Source organism: Colletes gigas, unplaced genomic scaffold, assembly GCF_013123115.1.
Source record: "Colletes gigas isolate AHSC1104 unplaced genomic scaffold, ASM1312311v1 Colletes_gigas_Sc00028, whole genome shotgun sequence".
In the NCBI taxonomy this organism is placed as follows: domain Eukaryota; kingdom Metazoa; phylum Arthropoda; class Insecta; order Hymenoptera; family Colletidae; genus Colletes; species Colletes gigas.
Window position 1 is genome coordinate 2,326,406 of NW_025106657.1, and position 22,155 is coordinate 2,348,560.

The window sequence follows — 22,155 nt, forward strand, 5'->3', positions numbered from 1 at the left end:
CGACAAACGAACAGCGAAGAAATAAGATTAGTAGACGCTTAAAAAAAAGAAATGAAATGGAATGTTTGCCGATTTATATAAAAGTTTTAGTCTCTACGAATCTATTTACAATTATATACACTTGAACCTTAAGTAATTTACAGTTTATATAAGGAAGTAGTCCGGTCCAACGAAGGATCCGCACTTAGGGAAGTCCTCGGGAGCTGTAGCCATGTCGTCAGTCTCTCCAACCTGAAGAATCACGTCCAAACCGCGAGTCCAATCGGTAGCGTGCTCGTCTCGTAGCATCCAATAACCTGCATACCCAAGTCACGATTAAAATTAAACAACGAGGGGCATTGCTAACTAATTTTAATAATTTTGTTTCAAAGGAAATTAGAAATACGATTCTTGTAGTCTTTTTTCAAGAATACTTCGAAATATTACGACGATCGAAATAATGTAACGAAGTTATAAAATTCTTCGTGGATCTTTCGTTATTAATTTGGAGTTAGGACCTTTAAACTTATAAAATAAGAAAAATCCTATTTGCTTTTATTCGGTGTTCGAGGTGATGTTCCCTTTAATAAAGGTACAGAGGGTCTCACCTGGATTGTCAGCCTTAAATCTGATAGCAACAGCGCCAAATTTCGGCACGACGACGGTATCCTTGACTACCGTACAGTCGAGATTCCTCGCGAACAGTTGTCCTTTATCATCCAAGCTTCTCAGTTCTTGAAGAGACACGCTACGCCCAAATTTCCTCGCCCCCACCACGTAGAAACTGTACCCGTGCAAATGGTAGACCAGATCGTCGAGGCCACCTTCGGGAACAGAGCACGTTTTATTAACGGAACACCGCGTGACACCGTTTGCGTTTCGTTCGAGCGCGTTTGAAGTCGGATAGGTAATTTTCCAAAGCGTTTCGCGATCGAGACGAATCCATCGGAGCGTAGAAATTGAAATCGTAGCGTTCCTAAAGCGGAATTCAACGCGTCCGGAGCAAATCACCATATCACAGTGTACGTGTACGAGGACTGTATTAAATAAAGAAGCAAAATTGTGAGCTCTCATAGACGGCCGATTCACGGAGATGGAATAGAGTCGCGATCAATATTACCAGCCTCCACGAGTAACAGAAATATAGATCAAGGCTCTTAACTCAAGGTTACATACTTCAGAAGCAAGTTTAACCGCCAGTTTCGCAAGACTTTTTCGAAACAAAGACGACGTTTCGTTCGGTGTTCCCGTTGTGCCTTTTATAAGCTTCTGGAAAATCTATTTGATTAGTTTTGCGAATCGAGATCATCTCCTGTATAGTTCCACGAGTTATAGCTTCGTTTCATACAAGCCCCATATTTTATTCAATGTTCGTTCCGCGCTGGGACGACATCTGCGTCAGAAACATAATCCCGACAACGTAGTCTATTGGTCTATCTACCCGGTATTGTTAGACACGAACGTCAAACGCAAAATTTAAACAGAAAGGTCTACGTGATATACGGAAGTTCATTACGGGACGAAACGATAGGATACCTCAAGATTTCTAACGTTCCTCGAAGCTGATACAATGTTACATTATTTTACACGAATTTGCATATAAATTATCCCATTACTAATATAGAGTGTCAAAGTCTATCGATTTGTTTGCGTGTAATTCCCCTGTGGGCATCCTTATCGACGACGAAACTTATATTAAGAATCAAAATCTGTCATATTTATCACGATAAACTGCAACTCAATCACATCAAGTTTAAAATGGTCCACGTCGAGTTTAAAGTGGCCCACGTCGAGTTTAAGGTGGTCCACGATAAGCTCAAGGTGCCCCACGGTAAGTTCAAAGTGGCCCACGTCGAGTTTAACCCCTTAACGCTTATATTTTTCGGGTCAACCAAGAATGATCAGTTTTCTTTATTGGATTTGTTTCCAAACTGTATAAAAATACAGTTTTTGTTAATTGCAATGTTGTATTCGACGTATAATTTGAAGAAAAACAAATATTGTCATCCCTTAAACAATTAGATTAAAGAAATATCGTTTTTCAAGACAGTCAGACTCGGGCATGAGCGTTAAGGGGTTAAGGTGGCCCACGATAAATTCAAAGTGGTCCACGTCGACTTTGGGATGGCCCACGGTAAGTTCAAAGTGGCCCACGTCGAGTTTAAGGTGGCCCACGATAAGTTTAAAGCGGCCCACGTCGAGTTTGAGGTGGCCCACTATAAGTTTAAAGCGGCCCACGTCGAGTTTTAGGTGGCCCACTGTAAGTTCAAAGTGGCCCACGTCGAATTTAAGGCGGTCCACGTTAAGTTTAAGGTGACCCGCGTTAAATTTAACGCTATGAGATACAGTCTCGCACCTCTGCATCGAGGCCACTAATTTTGGAATCTTGTTAAACTTGTTGAGCTGTACAGAAAGTAGACATCAAGATCGAGTGGATCATCGATACCGATTTGCAGACGTTCCCTTTGACGACCGCCGGTAGACAGCGTTGGAAATTGCACGAGCATGTTTACCGTGGCGTTAATTGGAAATCTAATTTCTCGTTTCGTTTCATCGCGAACGAAGCCGTAGATGCGTGACACATAACTCGAAGATGACACGTGACGGTCGCGCACAAACGTGATCCTGAAAGACGTTCTCGCACGAAATTACGTAGTTTCCTCGCTGCTTAATTTTATCGCTTCTACGCAGCGTCAACAGAACATATTTCAGACATTCTGGGAACTCGGATCGAACATAGATTTTATATCAAAATTAATTACTTGTACATACGTAAAAGTTTGGAGGTGAAATTATGTAGAACAGATAATGATATAAAAGCTTAAGAATATAATACGTCATACTACCTAAACGACATTCCGTAATTACATTCTTCAGCTGTGTCTTTTATCTTCGTGTAAGATAATTTGTATTTGCGAAATTTGATGTGAAATACAGTCCATTTAAATTTAAAAAAGGGCATAGGTAACAATTATATATCAACAAGTATGTTTAAAAACTTAAAGAAAAAATTGCCTAGAATAATGTAGATTACGAAACCTAAGTATATATCACAGTAATTAATATAATTTTGTATACAAGAATTATTTCAATAGTTTGTGTTTTATAAGAAGCGTCGTATTCGAGTAAATGAATTTTTCTAAAGTAATTCTTCGTCTAAGATCTCGTGCGTAAAGTCGACAGTGTGGGTGGACTCTAATGAAAGAAGTATCGCGAACGTACAAGTTGATGTACCGGGTGGATCGTGAAACTGGATCGTCTTAGATCTCCCGTTAAGCTTGGACTAAACAAAAATTGTGAGAAAATAATGTTGTTTAGTATGAGAAGATCTCCCTTCCCACGGTTTCACATTTTTTGCAAGCTGGTACAACGGCACGCTTAAGTATATTTTACTTTTACATAAAATTGACCCTCTTTAACATGTCTAATAGATGGACACGTGGATGGAGCTTGGTTACTCGTTCCTATTTATCTGCTATTTTTTTTAATCTGGATAAAAGACACGTCCGAAGAATTTAATTACGCCGAGAAACGTTCTATACGGTTATTGATCGCTCTATCTCACAGTGTAACAGCGATGGAAGTCTCGTAGAAGCGTTTGTATCCCTGAACCTACAAGACCTTCGAGTACACCCTCAAACCGATAGCTATAGCTGCACAGAATAATACTGATTCATGTTACAATTTTTTTTTGCCCGTTTCGCTCTGTATCCTTTCAAATTATTTCACCCTTTTTATTTGTTTGGATTCATTTTTCAATTTTTAAAAATAATTTCATTAGTTTATTTTTAACTTTTAGTGTATAAAAGACATCTAAACCATTCACGGTTTCGAAACTGTCAATTTGAAAAATTGCTAAAAATTATATCAGGTAATATAAATATTATATATTATTACGTTAAAATTTTTAACGAAATCTTCCTGTCAATTTAAAAAATTGCTAAAAATTATATCAGGTAATATAAATATATTATTTCGTTAAAATTTTTAACGAAATCTTCCTGTCGATTTAAATATTCAAAAAAATGTAATATATTATTTCGTTGAAATTTTTAACGAAATCTTCCACAGTTTCAAGACTGTTAATTTAAAAATTGAAAAAATTTAATATATTATTTCGTTAAAATTTTTAATCCTTTCGTATCAGCTGTTACGATTAAATTATATCGAATTATATACGATACCTTGGTCCAGAAGAATGATCTCCACGGTTGCTCCGAGCGGTATATACCTCACATGAACGCATTCGCATGTGTCGGACGCGGTCGCAGCGCCGTGACGGCAGCGTCGCGACGACACCGACGTAGTTTCGTTGTTGTCGTTATGGAGATCGTCGGAGGAAGTGGAGGAACACAGACTTTCTTCAGAAACGTCAGCACCCTGAGACAACAGGGGCGACGATGGGTACGTGAACGAGGCGTTGTTGACGTTCAAGATTCTCGTTTCTATGCCACCGTTACCTAAAACGAGAATATATCCAGATATTTATCCTTTCTCCAAACTTTAGCTCGTGAAAGACTGTCAATTATCGAAGCACAAGGAATTTTTAAAATTGTAACAGATGAAAATTGATTGGCTCCTTACTGAACACTGTAGCACAGTATTTCCTGTTTCACGTCACGGTGATTAAGAATGACAGCTCTGTTAATGAGAAATACCAGTACTAGGAGTCGTGTGTTAATTAACATCACCGTTGGTTGACCCTAATTGCTTTGCTTTAATGCAAAAAAATTGTAGTCCATTTTACTCTGTCAATAGTAATCTAGCGGAATTTACCTCGTTATTAATCGAGGCAACAAATATCTGTCTATTTTATTTTACACCTCTGGGGAAAAATTTTAATGGGAGATTTTGGAGGCCAAAATAAGACGAAAATCAAGAATATCAATTTCTTGACTAAGGCTTCGTTAAAAAGTTATTAAAAAATTTCAAATCATTCTGGAAAAATTATTTTTGGTTGCAGGGCCTAATTACAATCATTTCTGGTGAACACACATACCCCCGAAATTCTAACCAGTTTCGAGAAAAAAATTCATTACCGAAAATATGATGTCTGATCATGAATGAATGAATCCCCTGAAATTTCATGTGTTTCAAATCGTTCTGAAAAAATTATTTTCGATTGAAGGGGTCGATTGTAATCATTCTTGGTGAATAGACATACTCTCGAAATCCTGCCCACTTTCGAGAAAAAAATTCAATACGGGCGGAACTTTAAATGTTAATAACTTTTTAACGAAGCCTCAATCAAGAAATTGATATTCTTGTTTTTCGCCTTATTTTGGCCTCTAGAATCTCCCACTAAAATTGTACCCAGGATTGGCCGAACACCCTGTATAAGATAAAAGTCACAATGCTCAAAATTGTTATTTCTTCAAACATTAATCAAAAAATTTTGTTTATTTCTAAATTTATAGTAATTTTATTTAACGTAACACATGCTTTTAACTATTTACCAATTAAACGTGTTAAATATTCTGCAATATTCTAAATAATCGCATAGTAGAACAGATCTATAGATCCTACTTTGTACGAATATTAAATAAAAATTTCTCAAGATTGTGATGCCCAAAAACACTCTCGTGTGCAACAATTTTTATAATTAATTTGAGGTTTCGGGTAATAATTTCGAGGTACAATGTTTGGAAAAATAAATTACTCCTTATTTTACATTTTTCGTATCCAACGTTTATCGATCACCCACCTACGACGTCATTAGTTTGAAGCTTGTAGTTTATTGGCAGGCGTATCGTGACGTCCGTTTTCGGCTCCGAAAGGGAATTAGGCATCTTTCGTAACGACTTCAGCTCCGTAACGCACAAGGTGTCCGGATTGCCACATTTTTCCGCTGGATTGGTCGTCATAGCGAGACGGTTCGTCGTCGTCTCCTCCGTTTCCGCTTGATCGATGGCATCCGACGCTGACAACGGGTCTTTCATGACGGTTCCCGTGTATTTCAGGATCGCGGCGCCGTTTATGGGACTCGTCCCACACTCCTTCGACGTGTGCACGTTCATCCAATACGAGGCGACTGGTTTGTTCGCTTTCAGAACGAAGTCCGCTCTTTCGCCTGCGACGAAAATATCAGAACCCTTTAAAATCTGAAACTGACGTATTCCCTCGAGCCTCTAACGCTTCGACTGCCACGTGACAGGACTTTTCACTGTGGAACTAAAACAATCAATTCTCAGGTTGAAGGAAATAAATTTGTTATGTAGCTTGCAATTGCATAAATCTTTAGCACAATACAGTGATAATTTTCTCCTCCCTTTCTTAAGTAAACTGATTGTGATGTTACAGAAACCTCTGTATGTAATTATTTTTATTTTATTTTGGGTTATTATACAGTTTATTAAAGCTTGTGAAAGAAGTTATCGATGCACAGATAGTACTAATACGAACAAATGTAACGCTTCAATCTATTTTGAAGAGCTACGAAGCGGCAATCCCCACAATAGAGGAGGAAGAAGTGAAAGATCGATCGATATTAATGTCGATGATATCTCAACGTCATCTATGTATGCAGCGAATGGATTCCCCGCATGCGATTTCTAATTTATGGCATTTTTTTTTATTCCTCAAGGCGCTGGTTCAGAGAATTCGCGGATGGAAAATTCCAAGGAATGACCGTGACTTCCGTTTGTATGTCGATCGAGGGTGGCAAATATTGCCTCCTAACCTATAATAATTAACTAGCGATTATTCTACGCATTTTACCATTTAGTTACATTGGGTCTATATGTTCTCTAAGTCGAAGCTCAATGACTTTTTGGTACATTAAAAAATAAAAATGAAAAATAAATTAAACTCTTCTATTCTTGATACCTTCAGAGACTTACGCAATTACTGAAATCAATTTTATAGTTATGCTCGTTGCACTTACCTCTAGCCAAAGTAAACATTGGGTCTATATATTCTCTAAGTCGAAGCTCAGACTTTTTGGGAGATTAAAAAATCAAAATTAAAAATAAATTAAATTCTTCTATTCTTGATACCTTCAGAGACATACGCAATTACTGAAATCAATTTTATAGTTATGCTCGTTGCACGTACTTCTAGCCAAAGTTACATTAGGTCTATATGTTCCCTAAGTCGAAGCTCAGTGACTTTTTGGTACATTAAAAAATAAAAATGAAAAATAAATTAAACTCTTCTATTCTTGATACCTTCAGAGACATACGCAATTACTGAAATCATTTTTATAGTTATGCTCGTGGCACGTACCTCTAGCCAAGGTGATCGACGTGACCTGACGCGGGTCTACGGGGTGACCGTCCAGGGCAATCAGCAGAAGGGGGTGAGCATCGATGGAAATAGTTATTGGACAGGATCCAGCACCGCCAGCGTTTGCAACGCGGAACCTGTGACGACGACCTGGAACGACGGTGAACGTCGTATATGGGACATTTGGACCATTCGGTTGACGTCCTCTCCCGTTGATCAGCAGAATCGCTGGTTTCGAGTGTCCTTGGCTGAACGAGATCTCGGGTGTATGCTGCCATTGGGTCACCAGGACGACGTGATTCACGTCGTCGATATTGTACAAGGCACGATGAGCGTCCTTTATGTCTGCTTGTTTCACGACCAACGCGCCGAAAATCCCATTGGTGACGTCAGCCCCTGAACATTCACCAAACTTCGCTTAACTATGGTCCACGAAACGAAGTTGCCTCCACTTTGTTTTTTTCCAGCTTTTTGTTTCAGGAATTAGTAAATTAACCCATTGAGTATGAATATTCTATTCAAAGGACCACTTGAACATTTGTTTCTTTTCAGCTCTTTGTTTCAGAACTATTTAAACAATTTGGTTCCTTTCACCTCTTTGTTTCAGGATTTTTTTAATTAACACACTGAGTATCAATATTATAAGAACTATTTAAATATTTGTTTCTTTTCAGCTCCTTGTTTCATGATTTTTTAAATTAACCCATTGAGTATCAATATTCTATTCAAAGGACTTTTTAAACATTTGTTTCTCTTCAGCTTCTTGTTTCAGGATTTTTTAAATTAACCCACTGAGTATCAATATTCTAAAGACTATTTAAACATTTGTTTCTTTTCAGCTGTTTGTTTCAGGTTTTTTTTTAATTAACCCACTGAGTATCAATATACTAAGGACTATTTTAACATTTGTTTCTTTTCAGCTCTTTGTTTCAGGATTTTTTTAATTAACCCACTGAGTATCAATATTCTAAGAACTATTTAAACATTTGTTTCTTTTCAGCTCCTTGTTTCAGGATTTTTTTAATTAACCCACTGAGTTTCAACATTCTAAGGACTATTTAAACATTTGTTTCTTTTCAGTTCTTTGCTTCAGAATTTTTTAAATTAACCCACTGAGTATCAATATTCTATTCAAAGGACTATTTAGACATGTGTTTCTTTTCAGCTCTTTGTTTCAGAATTCTCTAAATTAACCCACTGTGTATCGATATTCTAAAGACTATTTAAACATTTGTTTCTTTTCAGCTGTTTGTTTCAGGATTTTTTTTAATTAACCCACTGAGTATCAATATACTAAGGACTATTTTAACATTTGTTTCATTTCAGCTCTTTGTTTCAGGATTTTTTTAATTAACCCACTGAGTTTCAACATTCTAAGGACTATTTAAACATTTGTTTCTTTTCAGTTCTTTGTTTCAGAATTTTTTTACTGACTTGCCAAGTATGCAATATTCTAGTTAAAGGATTATTTAAACATGGTGGCCACCGGTGACCGGCAATTGCACAGACACATCTCGCATAAAGTACAATCAGGTTCAAAATTAAAGGGGGAGACTCATGTAAAATGGTAAAACTAGAAGTGATATTTTACAATTTTTTTACAGCAGAAGGGTTTGATGAAACTTTCCGCTACTTTCCGCATATATTCTTTAACATTTCAAGATAGAAATATTTTTTTTTCGTTACGTTTCATCGACTTTGGATGAAATAATAAATGTTATTCCTTATCTGCAGTCTGGCATCTTTTTCCTTCGATCTAGAATAAAAAATCGAACCAATTTTTGTTCACAATAGTACTACGCGTCGTATGAACTGACATTGTTCATAATAGCAATTATTTAAACTATGTTTATTGCATAATTAAATTAGAAATTTATTGCAAGAATCATCTTTTTGTGTTCAGAGACATATATCTTCGACAATTTTGCATTTTTTAAGAAGAATTTTAATTCATACGACCTATAGTACTATTATGAACGAAATGTCGTTCGATTTTTTATTCTAGATCGAAGGAAAAAAATGCCAGACTGCACATAAGGAATAACATTTATTATTTCATCCAAAGTCGATAAAACGTAACGGAAAAAAGATATTTGTATCTTGAAATGCTAAAGAATATACGAGGAAAGTGGCGAAAAGTTTCATCAAACCCTTCTGCTGTAAAAAAATTGTCAAATATCACTTCTCGTTTTACCATTTTACATGAATCTCCCCCCTTAAGTGAACAGATAACAAAAATATCAATGGAGATTAATTAAAATAATACTAATGTCATATAAATAAACATTGTCCATAGATTATTTGATAAAGAACTGGAAGAAATATTTTCACTTTTATACAGGTAAATTGCTAATAAATTTAATGAACAGTGCAAACAATTGTGAATGGACAAAAGTAAGTGGAAATTTTATAAAATACCTAATACAGAAAAATTCATATTTTTTGTTACCACCTTTTGCCCTAATTACTCCCTCTAAACACGATCGATTGTGTTTTCCAATAAACACAATTTATTGCATAAAAGTGGAAATGTTCCTTTCGACTCTTTATCAAATAATCTATGCAGCATACAGATACACAATAAATAAAGTTTATTGATGTAACAATAGTGCTATTTTTATTAATCTTCATTGATAGCTATTCCCACGCACTTTTTTGCACTTTGGGAACGCATAACTCGATTGATTAATTGACCATTACTCACAGTAATTGGAACTTTATCATTTATTTAATTACCAGCGTGAGCATGCCAAAGGTGAGTTCCAGCAGCCGAGGCACGGAATTTGTATTGAAAAGTGGTGTAACTCGGTATCGGGCACTGGGTGACCAGAGGTGCACCGTCCATATAGGGTGTCTCGATCTGCGTTTGACCGCGCCAGTGCACCGCGGCTGCTTTGCCCGGAAGTCGATTAATCACATCCACTACCAAGATGTCGTTTTCACAAACCTGAAAAGCGTAGAACCTGTCTGGAAACCTCGCCATATCTTGGACACATCTTGTTCCTTGCTCCAACCCGTTTAACACTAGATTTACGGTCACGTATGTATATTTATTGATACCTTTCATGTTGACGATTACCTTAAAATACGATTTTTTTTTTACTTAGAATATGTATTCATGCCATTGCATCAATCAAGTTCAGCGTAAATTATTAAAAAATAATATTTAATTAAAATTATGGAACCAGACATCCGTCAAATTGACGATTTCCGTAAATCTAGTGTTAAAAACGTTTCCTAATCTATAATCACAGAACACACTTTTAACCTCGGAACATATTGTTTTTTCAAATGAAAAATAACTTCTACACGGTCGCAATTCTCAAAAAATATTAATATAGTATAATCTAGATGATGTTACGAAAGAATTTGTTGCACGTGAAAAGATTACCTTGAATTAATTTAAAAAAGATCGGAGTCGATATTGTCGTTGGGCTCTAAAAAAAAACTTGCAACACTTCATTTGAATAACGTAATTAATTCTGGTGAAAGAACATAAATAATAATTTTGAAAAGTACGAAATGGATTATATTTAATTATTCGTCTTTTTTGGAGATGTCATCAAATGAAAATACAACTATAGAGTAGAAATCTGTCGATGATGTAATTTGTTTGGTGAGTGCAACGATGCTAATGCAATATGCAATTACACCTCTTTCTTAAATCGAACTGTGCTTTCTTTTTTGCATAAATTGATTTCTTTAATGACTCTGAACATTAAAATATTAACGCATAACCATCGATTGCGTAATACTTGAGATATTTCATACCTTATGTTAGGCTACTGCTTTATCCTAGCAGGCGTGGAATAAATAATCTAGAAAGCAAGACTCGAGACTCACATCCGTTTCGAATTGAATGAAATGTACATATTTATAAATTGCATTATTCACCTAATACAACCACGATCTAATCGGTGAATGGAATCTCAACGTGAAGATCGAGCTGTCGAATGCAAATATAAAATACGAAATATCTGATAAAGTTTTTAATAGTATCTTAATATTTTTATACAAAAAATGGTGGGAAGTATCGATTTATGTCTTCAATTTATTAAAAATTTGTTTCCTTCCCTCGTCTATGTAAATTTATTTTATGACTCGAGTCAATATTACAGATGCATCGTCTATGCATACAATTTGACAAAATTTCCAATGGTATTTTAATATTTTTATGCAAGAAGCGATGGGAAGAGTCGATTTATGGTTTCAATTCATTAAAAATTTATTTTCCTGGTTCGTCTATATAATTTAATTTTATAACTCGAGTCAACATTACAGGTGCATCGTCTATGCATACAATTTGACAAAATTTCAAATGGTATATTAATATTTTTATGCAAGAAGCGATGGGAAGAGTTGATTTATGGTTTCAAGTCATTAAAAATTTATTTTCCTTGTTCGTCTATATAAATTCATTTTATAACTCGAGTCAACATTATAGATGGATCGTCTATGCATACAATTTCACAAAGTTTCCTATGGTATCTTAATATTTTTATATACTAAACGATGGGAAGAGTCGATTTATGGTCTCAATTCATTAGAAATTTATTTTCTTCCCTCGTCTATGTAAATTTATTTTATGACTCGAGTCAACATTACAGGTGCATCGTCTATGCATACAATTTGACAAAATTTCCAATGGTATTTTAATATTTTTATGCAAGAAGCGATGGGAAGAGTCGATTTATGGTTTCAATTCATTAAAAATTTATTTTCCTGGTTCGTCTATGTAAATTTATTTTATAACTCGAGTCAACATTACAGGTGCATCGTCTATGCATACAATTTGACAAAATTTCAAATGGTATATTAATATTTTTATGCAAGAAGCGATGGGAAGAGTCGATTTATGGTTTCAAGTCATTAAAAATTTATTTTCCTTGTTCGTCTATATAAATTCATTTTATAACTCGAGTCAACATTATACGTGGATCGTCTATGCATACAATTTGACAAAGTTTCCTATGGTATCTTAATATTTTTACACACGAAACGATAGGAAGAGTCGATTTATGGTCTCAATTTATTAGAAATCTATTTTCTTCCCTTGTCTATGTAAATTTATTTTATGACTCGAGTCAACATTACAGATGCATCGTTTATGCATACAATTTGACAAAATTTCCAATTTAATATTTTTATGCAAGAAGCGATGGGAAGAGTCGATTTATGGTTTCAATTCATTAAAAATTTATTTTCCTGGTTCGTCTATGTAAATTTATTTTATAACTCGAGTCAACATTACAGGTGCATCGTCTATGCATACAATTTGACAAAATTTCAAATGGTATATTAATATTTTTATGCAAGAAGCGATGGGAAGAGTCGATTTATGGTTTCAAGTCATTAAAAATTTATTTTCCTTGTTCGTCTATATAAATTCATTTTATAACTCGAGTCAACATTATACGTGGATCGTCTATGCATACAATTTGACAAAGTTTCCTATGGTATCTTAATATTTTTACACACGAAACGATAGGAAGAGTCGATTTATGGTCTCAATTTATTAGAAATTTATTTTCTTGGTTCGTCTATGTAAATGTATTTTATAACTGGAATCAACATTATAAGTGGATCGTCTATGCATACAATTTGACAAAATTTCTAATGGTATTTTAATATTTTTATACGCGAAACGATAGGAAGAGTCGATTTATGTTTTCAATTCATTAAAAATTCAACAAATCATTGATCGAATTAATATTGGTAATTATCGCGTCACAGAAGTGTTCCATGCTAGAAATACACGTAATTAATTTATTGCAATAGTTGATTAAAATTTTTCCGCCTCGTACGAAACATTGACCGTTATCTAAATGCCACTGGCAAGTCGAAGCAGAAAAATGCTTATACAGTTGCAAACACGTTTGTGCATAGTTGTTGTTCTTTGAGGATAATAGAGGAATGCACCACGTACGTTGCTAATTGCAAATTATTACGATATCGATCTCGATCCGTTCATCGTAACGCATAAATTACCATCAATTTACGCGTATTGCACAATTTAATGAGCGCATACAGCGGTATTTTTTTAAACGTTAGACTCAGAACGTTAAATTTCGGCGTAATACGCGAACCTTTATCGCGTTTTCTATCTGGAAAATTATTATGCTGGCCAGTTAACGCATACGATCGTTCCACAATGTAGACTATTCGAGATTTAACGAATCACCGACTCGATAGTATTTTTTCTGAGATAAAGCGTGCATTCTAATCGAACGAGTAATCAACGAGGCCATTTGCATTGCTTCTTACGAATTTTCCAAGAGATTTCGATGCAAACAGCCGATATTTGAAGATATTAGACTACAGAGGAGATTTATTTCTAGAATAAATCGTTTTCTAGGTTGGAACGCGACCAGAGAATTCAATATGTCGTTAAAAAGACTTTACGTAATAACAAAAACACGATACGTTGGTCTGGTTTCGACGCAATCGAAGTGCAATCCGAGACGCGGTTTTACTTTTGCTTTCACGTAAGTTCGTTTCGTTCTACGTGAAAGCAAAAGATTGATATTTCGCAAACAGCATTCGCGTTCCCGCCGTACGAAATCGACTCGATTTTATTTCAATTTGCCTCGTAAATAAGAACTCGACGGAACGTGAAATATTCTTTTCCCCTGATACGAATCCCATTTGTGGCGTGCAAAGTATAATTTTCATTGAATTATGCTTCTCTCTCGACACCATTTAATTCTCGAACGAAACATTCCCACGTCAAGTTTGAGGTGGCCCGCGATAAGTTTAAAATGACCCACGTAGAATTTGAGGAGCCCCACGTCGAGTTTGAGATGACCCACGTTAAGTTTAAGGCGCCCACGATAAGTTTAAAATGACCCACGTCAAGTTTAAGGCCCCCTACGATAAGTTTAAAATGACCCACGCCGAGTTTAAGATGCCCCACCCCGAGTTTGAAGTGACCCACGCGGAGTTTAAAGTGACCCACGTCGAATTTAAAGCAACTAAAATAAGTTAGAGCGTCGATGCAAAAGTTAAAATATATTTTTGTTAATAAAATTTGAACCTCTGCATCGAGGCCATTAATTTTGGAATCTTGTTAAACTTGTTGAGCTGTACAAAAAGCAGATATCAAGATCAAATGGATCATCGATACCAATTTGCAGACGTTCCCTTTGACGACTGCCGGTAGACAGCGTTGGAAGTTGCACCACAGACGAGGTATATGAATAGACCTTTCACGTAATGTAATTTTTCGGCCGGAGTTTCTGGGGTCCCGGGACCCCATTACCATTTTCGTGTCACTCGCAACGTTATCAACAGATTCAGAAATTAACACAAGAGGAAGTGAGACAGAAAATAAAATTACATAAATTTTATTATTTTTGAACGGAATTAAAGCTGTAGGGTCTATCATTGGACATTAATCGATTAATTTCATTGGAGAAATCAATCGATTAAGAGTATTTAAAAATTTCAAGATTATTAAAATTCCTAAGGATGTATTTCATTGATACGTACACCGCAAATTCTCTATTTTTTATTTTAAATTGTAATACATCATTTATTAAAAAAATAACTCAGCAGAAACGTATTTGCGACTCGAAATCAGTTTAATCAGACTGTGCAACGGGGCCCCGGAAACTTCTCATTCCTCACTTTCGTACACTATGCCCAATTGCTTGTACGTGAGCTCATTCAGTTTCGGAAGAGCCGAGAAGAACAGGCTGATACTCGCTTTCCTTCTCGCTCTTGCATCGCTGACGTCGCTTACATTTCTCGAAAGCAAGCCTGCTGGCATCGCCACCCGTTCGAATCGTCAGTAAACGACAAAAGCCATCGTGACTGACAGACCTTACATTTCTCGTAATCGGACCTGGGCGCTTTTTGAAGATTCATTGACTTTCCATACGAAGCGACCATGCGTTATATACATATACATGTTATACATGCTAGGAACTATAAGTTGTATAACTTACGTCGTATATCTACTTTCTAATAACATGGAAAAATTTTAAAATATAAAAAAATGTAAGAATACTGTAGAATTTTTGCAATGGAGAATTATTGAAGGAAAATGAATTGATTATATACATATGTATATATCGGACACATCCCTCGCAAACACGCTGCAAACATTAATGAGAACAAAACTGCAAATCTGTCCTTTTTTAAAACCCCGCAACTGATCTTTGACTCGGAACTCGTCCTCTTCATTTAGCAATTATAATAAACGTAGACTCATTAAAATTCGTAAAAATAACAAAGTTATAGCCATTTAGAGGGAAGAGTACCCAACGGTTAATAATCATACCAGAAATTTTAAATGAGTTTTTCTCGAAACCATATTTTCGAATTTGGCTGACATGATATCACAAATTCATATTGATTAATGGATTTGAAATTTATAGAGACATGCCTGTATGTTAGAAATTTTGCCTTTGACGGTTCTGGGGTAAGTCCTGTGCCGTTCCTCACAGTGCTCTTACCGGAAGGTCCCACGCCTTCCCCACTCCGTGGCCAGATCCTTCAGGACAAAGTCTTCATTTTTTCCAGCAATACGACGTCAGGTCGTCTGCCTCTTTTAACTACTCCCTCTCTATTCATAAACAATCAATGCCTCGACACGCGCTACCTGGAGACTCAACGCGGTCGTCCGCTATCGCGTCACCCGTTGCCAGGCCTGTTTAGTCTCATTCGCTCTTTAGGCCGCATGCATCCCAAAACTCTGTCATAAATGTATCGTAGACTGAGCGTCCTTCAGTGGTCCTTACATTCGACTCTCTTGGAAAATACATTGTCGCTAGCGTTTCTGGAAAACAAAAGCCGATCCCCTATTTCGGGAGAATGTCCACGCGTCGCGTCCAACCATTGTTGCCGTGGCGAAATCGACTTTTTTGCCTTCGCCTTCGAAAAAGATTAAGCAAAAGAGTTTTCTTCATTGAAAGAACAAAAATTTTCCAGTCCTTTATTTTCAGTAGGGGCGGTCTCAACTTCCATTCATTTTCATATGATTGATTTTAATGAGTCAGCGTTTTTTTAAATTGCTAAACAAAGAGGACAAATAGGACAGTATTCTCAAATATTTTCCGATTTAAAAATTAAAAATTACAGTGAAATTTATTCGGTTGTTTAGACCCAATAGTATTAATAGTATAAATATATGAACGCACGTCCATAAGCATAGTAAAAAAATGTCTTTTTTTTAATAGTTAAAATATGATCAAGGGGTCCTAAAACTTGTATTTCCGTAAAAAAAATTTTTGAAATTTTTGTTTCATTATGGTATTTTGCTTATACATTGTATACGCCTATATAGATCGAATTTCGGCTGTGTTAAGAGCAAGAAGGATAGACTGACATTCGCCGCCTTTCTCGAATCCTCGAAGAGATACGAAACGCCAGAACTCATATACAAGGTGGTTGGCATTAGTGTGTGTAAGTGGTGGGGCAGCTCCCTTTGGGCACGGGTCTGCCATCTGATAATACTGCACTGTCTTTTTCAATCCCCCCCATAGTCAACTCACATGTATTTACGCACACACTACAGCTGGCTGCCCATCAATACTAATTCAGTGCCTAGTTTCTCAACTGACTGTCATCCATGAGAAGAGGCCGCTAAAATCACCTCCGAATTTTCAGGCCGGTATGGCAGTCAGATTCGGCCGCGAAAGTCCATAAGGTGAAAGGTCTATTCATATATCTCGTCTGTGGTTGCACGAGCAAAAACAAGTGGCATATATTAACAGAGTAAACTTCACGCTTTGAAATGGTATACCATACGAATGTAGTTCCAAAGGAATTAATTTTCGATCAATCGCTGAAGCCTCTAGTTGGAAAAACCGCAATTGTTTTTGCACGAACCTAATATTTAATTTGTTTTTAGAATTTCTGTTACTGGTTCGTTGATTACCTGAATGATGGGGCCAGGTAATTGACGATTGGCCGTCAGGATGCCGCGTCTCTGGCCATCCGCCGACACACAATGATTAGACAGACACGCCGTCTCGTTTCGTAGACAGTCGCCGCACGATCTGTGCAACGAGAAAAAAGAAACAGAAAATAATTCACCGCGATTACGACAGAAACGTAAACATCGGATCGAGCAAAGTGTTGCTTGGCTCGAGGCTCTTCCGCGTTTCGGCTCGTCGAGAAATTGCATAACGGTTGTTGCAACGGGCGCACCGTGCTGATGATTCTGATAGAAATTACTAAATACCGAGACGGTTATGCGATTGATGCAACAGGACGTCTTGCAAATCGCAGCGAGGGAAACGTTTCTTTCCTCGTTACGTAATCGTCATTTATTACGTTTATGGATTTAACCTTTCACACTTTGAAGAGCACAATTGATCGGAAATTGGAAATCTGCGGGTTTGTGATTTTCACGTAACCATTGTCATTTTCACCCGATTCGAAACGTTTTTTTCGGTGATCCTTATGCTTCGATGGTTATTTGCAGAAATGTCGACTATGAAGCAGGCAACTTGAAGAGAATTATTCAAACTGTACAGAGTTTGCTGGATCACATTTTGAGTAGTAAATACTGTTTCGATAGAATTATGCTGGTTGAATGTTTTGTTAAAAAATTTGATCATCTCGTTCAGAACAATCTTATCATTAATGATTTTAAATAAAAAACATAGCTTCTTATTTCAAAGACGTAAATACAAGCTTAATTCATGTTTTTTAAAAATGGTAAAACATTCTATAAAAATATTATTTTAGTCTACAAATAAACGTCCAAAAGGTACGTTGACGTTTTTTGTTCTTTCTCTGTGTAAACATAAATTATAAAAAATAGAATTGTTGTTATCTTACTTGCTGAGAGACTGAAAGACTTCGAGGGTGAGCTTCACTCGACAAATCATGGGCCAGTCCAGATGATGACATGGTCTGTCGCAAGAGAGGAATATTTGCTCTAAAATGAAACAAAACAGAAGACGAATCAAATAAATAAAATTTCAACCGAAAGTAAAATCGAATATTCGAGCGTCAGAAAAGCAGCGAATTATTGTCTTGAAAAAGAAAAATCAAATTCGTAGTGATCCTCGCGTCGTTAAAAATTTCTACTCGTTACAACAATTAATTACTGCTACATTGTTCGCGTTGCGTTTAATGAATCGTGCTTGCCAGAATGTTACTTTCGATCGAGACGATCGAGAGGAAGTAGAAAGTCGCGAAAAGAAGTTCTTTTATCGGAAACGTCGATTAAATACTATTTAGTTTCGAGTTAGAAGCGTTGAAGTATCCGGTGATATACGTTCTCGAAGTATGTTTCCACGTATAGAAATAAACCAAACGACAATTGACTTCGAATAACTTCGTAACGCTGCGATTCGAATGCAATTTTCACGTGCAACGGTGCAATCTCAGAGTAAACTTTCAGTGTTTAGGTTTCTAAATTTCTCTATCGACTTATCTGCAAAAAGTTTGCCTTTCGATTCGTTTCTCTGTCTATCGAGCTAGAACTACAACTCACAGCAATCATAGTACAGGTGCAAAGGGGGTGGTTTTTGTGGAAAAATTAATAAAGTAGAATAAAACTTTTGTGTAAGACAGACTTCTATCGAGAGAAATAATTTTGAAGATATTGTTTGGACAATTACTCTGAAGTAACCTTAGAAATAGCCTTTATTTACGAAACTATTCTAATCAAAAACATTTTATCGAGACTTAACAATCTGACAGGATTTATATAGTTTAGCAATTAAAAATAAGAATGTCACCTTCCAATGTTAATTCTATCAGAACACATATGAATAAAGTGGAATGAAACTTTTGTGTAGGACAGACTACTATCGAAAGAAATAATTTTAAAAATATTGTTTGGACAATTACTCTGAAGTAACCTTAGAAATAGCCTTTATTTACGAAACTTTTTATCGAGACTTAACAATCTGATAGGATTTATATAGTTTAGCAAATAAAAATAAGAAAGTCACCTTCCAATGTTAATTCTATCACATATAATCGATAGACAAAAATTTTAGTTGATATTTTTTATTTGTTTTTGGAAAGAGATTGCTTCTGGATGGAATTCAGACTCGCGGAAAAAGTTAATTAACGATCATGAATCTAAGATTAATAGCGTCGCTATCGTGAAATTGTATTTCATGGGGGGAGAAGTCTGATTTGTCGAGTTCCGTGGCCACTGTTTGTACTATTTACTCTCGATCGATCGATTTTTGTTTGTTCCTCGCGAGCTAATTTCATCCTTTCTTCCAAGTTTGGGTGATCGAAAGAAGAGTAAAAGGTTCTGGCAACCACGATTCCCGTAAATTTCTCTAGTCGCTATAGTCGCGTGATGAACTTACTGGGCCTGTAATTGTTAACATGCAAAAAAGTCGCCGCAGCCGCGATCATAAAGACGACTAGGAGAAACCGTAGACCGTAGGTGGCCGGCGTCATCGCGCAATTCGCACGTTTAGAAGACTGCATCGCCTACCGGGTTTGTTATGCAACGATAACAGAAGGTGGCAGCATTCTTATCCGTCTATCAACGGTCCTCGGAAAATCTAAGAAGCAACGTTCCCCGTTGCTCAGACCTCCGATAATCGCTATCGAGTGCCCCCTGTTTTGTCAACGAAACGCAATTAAAATTGTAGCGACAACGAGATATGCACGATCGAACGAGAGAACTTTGTGATGTCGAGGAAGCGTCGCACAGTGGCTCGAACTGCTCGAAATCGCGAAAAAGAATCAAACTTTTTCTGAAAATTGACTATTATACTCTAAATTTATTATTCAATCCCTCTCAATATACAAACCACATTCCTACAATATGACCTACGATATTGAATAAAAAGGAAACCGTAAATTTCTAAAAGTATATTTTGAACACACGATTAAAATAGAAAATAAATTAGCACAGATAAATATGATTTATTGCGATGTTTGATTTAAATATTAAAAATTATAACACCATGTACAAATGTACAGGGAAAAATTGTAATGGGAGATTCTAGAAGCCAAAATAGGACGAAAATCAAGAATTCTAATTTGTTGATTCAGGCTTTATTAAAAAGTTACAGAAATATTTTCCGGAAAAGAATTTTTTTCTCGAAAGTACGTGGTATTTCGGGGATATGTGTATTCACCAAAAACCATTGTAATTGACTTCTGTAACCAAAACTAATTTTTTTAGACCAATTTGAAATTTTTTTTCTTCAGGGTAACCAGACAGTTATGGTCAGACATTATATTTTCAGTAATGAATTTTTTTCTCGAAAGTGAGTAGGATTTCGAGGGTATGTATAATGACAAAAAATGGTTGTAATTAATACCTAAAAAGAAAAATAATTTTTTCAGAACGATTTGAAATTTTTTAACATTGCCGATAAGCTTATTCACTTATTCAATTTTTTTCTCGAAACTGGTTAGGTTTTCGAGGGTATGTCTATTCACCAAAAATTACTATAATTAACCACCGCAACTGAATATAATTTTTCTGGAATGATTTGAAATTTTTTTTTTCGACGAAAACTTTTCGTACCCTGTCGATTTTCCTTAAAAATTCGTTTTTCATTTTTAATAAATTTGGTTGGCGCTGTATAGTAAAGTTGTTTAACACTTTTTTGTAGGTGCCCATAAACTCTACCTCCCTACTAAATTTCAATGAAATATGTCCACTATTGTAGGAGTTATGGTCGTTAAAAGAATCAATCATTTTTATGGGGTTTTTTTCATTTTACGAGGTTAAGGGACAACCTTTCGAATATTTTTGGAACGTCTACATATTCTCCATTAAAAACGCGTCGTTTGCATTTTGAAACATTAAAATCGTCCAATCCGTTCAAAAGTTATGACATTTTAAAGATACGCCTGAAATTTTAGGGAAGCATTCTAGCCTCACATTAGATTTTCGTTAAGGAATTTTTTTCTCGAAATTGCGGAGGAATTCAAGGGTATGTCTATTCGCCAAAAATGATTGTAATTGACCCCTGCAACCAAAAATAAGTTTCCCAGAACGATTTGAAATTTTTAATTTTCTTGAAAAATTTGTCCACATTCCCGAATTTTTTTCTCGTAAATTCGTATGATTTCGAGGGTATATGTAATGACAAAAAATGGTTGTAATTGACCCCTGCGACCGAAATTAATTTTTTTAGAACGATATGAAAAATTGTTTTTTCGCCGAAAAATTGCACCTCTTCTCCAATTTTTTTCTAGAAAATATGTAAGATTTCGAGGGTATGTCTATTAACCAAAAATTATTATAATTGGCCCCCACAACCAAAAATAATTTTTCCAGAACGATTCAAAATTTTTTAATTTAATTTTTTAATAACTCTTTAACAAAGCCTCAGTGAAGAAATTGATATTCTTTATTTTCGTCTTATTTTGGCCTCTAGAATCTCCCATTAAAATTTTTCCCAGTGATGGCCGAACACCCTGTATAGCAACATATACTGATATATTAACATGTAAAAACAAGTGAAATAGTGCAGAACATATTACAATCTAATTGATTTAGTCGATAGTAAATTGGTGGGATCTCTTTTCAGGAAGCTCCTTCGGGTGCATAATTGGCTTGAAAACAGGTGGAGAGTATTTACATAAGTACAAAACTATATATATACTGTAATGTAAGCGTATGTATGTAGAAAGTGGAAAGAGAGTCGTGACGTCGATATCGGCTAAATAAATTACTCTACGCGCGTTTTCCAGCGTTGTTTACCTACTCTTGCATATTAATAAAGAGGAATAAAACACTTTCATATACGATATATTTATATTATAATGTTCTACTATTTGTACGTCGGTTATGCGTGCTTGTTTAGAAGGCAGTTAGAAAGTACAATGAAACTTCGAATAATAAATAAAGAGAAAGGAATCGACAGCATTCTGTTTGACTAGGTGTTTGTATCTGTGTAAAGTGAACAATGCAAATGCATTAATTCCGCATCGATATATCTCTAACCGAGACAGAAGAATACAAAGATAAAGAATAGCTTTTAAAATTCTATTAAAAAACCAAACAAT

General features: G+C 35.7%; 1 protein-coding gene across 1 annotated transcript; it reads right to left on the reverse strand.

The window, feature by feature from the left end:
• Positions 1-72: 72 nt before the first annotated feature.
• On the reverse strand, positions 73-19,737 carry LOC122401782 (laccase-4-like). The gene is made up of 9 exons (XM_043404136.1): positions 19,488-19,737; positions 17,992-18,091; positions 17,084-17,204; positions 9,940-10,150; positions 7,204-7,599; positions 5,684-6,049; positions 4,164-4,439; positions 588-803; positions 73-296 (listed from the first exon to the last, which is right to left on the reverse strand). Exons 1-9 carry the CDS (start codon positions 19,609-19,611, stop codon positions 145-147), a joined length of 1,962 nt encoding a protein of 653 aa, XP_043260071.1. The 5' UTR covers positions 19,612-19,737; the 3' UTR covers positions 73-144.
• Positions 19,738-22,155: the final 2,418 nt, after the last annotated feature.

Coding starts and splice junctions, on each gene's coding strand:
- LOC122401782 (XM_043404136.1), bottom strand. CDS start 19,611: ATGCAGTCTTCTAAACGTGCGAATTGCGCGATGACGCCGGCCACCTAC. Junction 804..4,163: donor GATCATTCTTCTGGACCAAG/GTATCGTATATA, acceptor CTGTTCCCGAAG/GTGGCCTCGACGATCTGGTC. Junction 297..587: donor ATTTAAGGCTGACAATCCAG/GTGAGACCCTCT, acceptor TTGGGTATGCAG/GTTATTGGATGCTACGAGAC.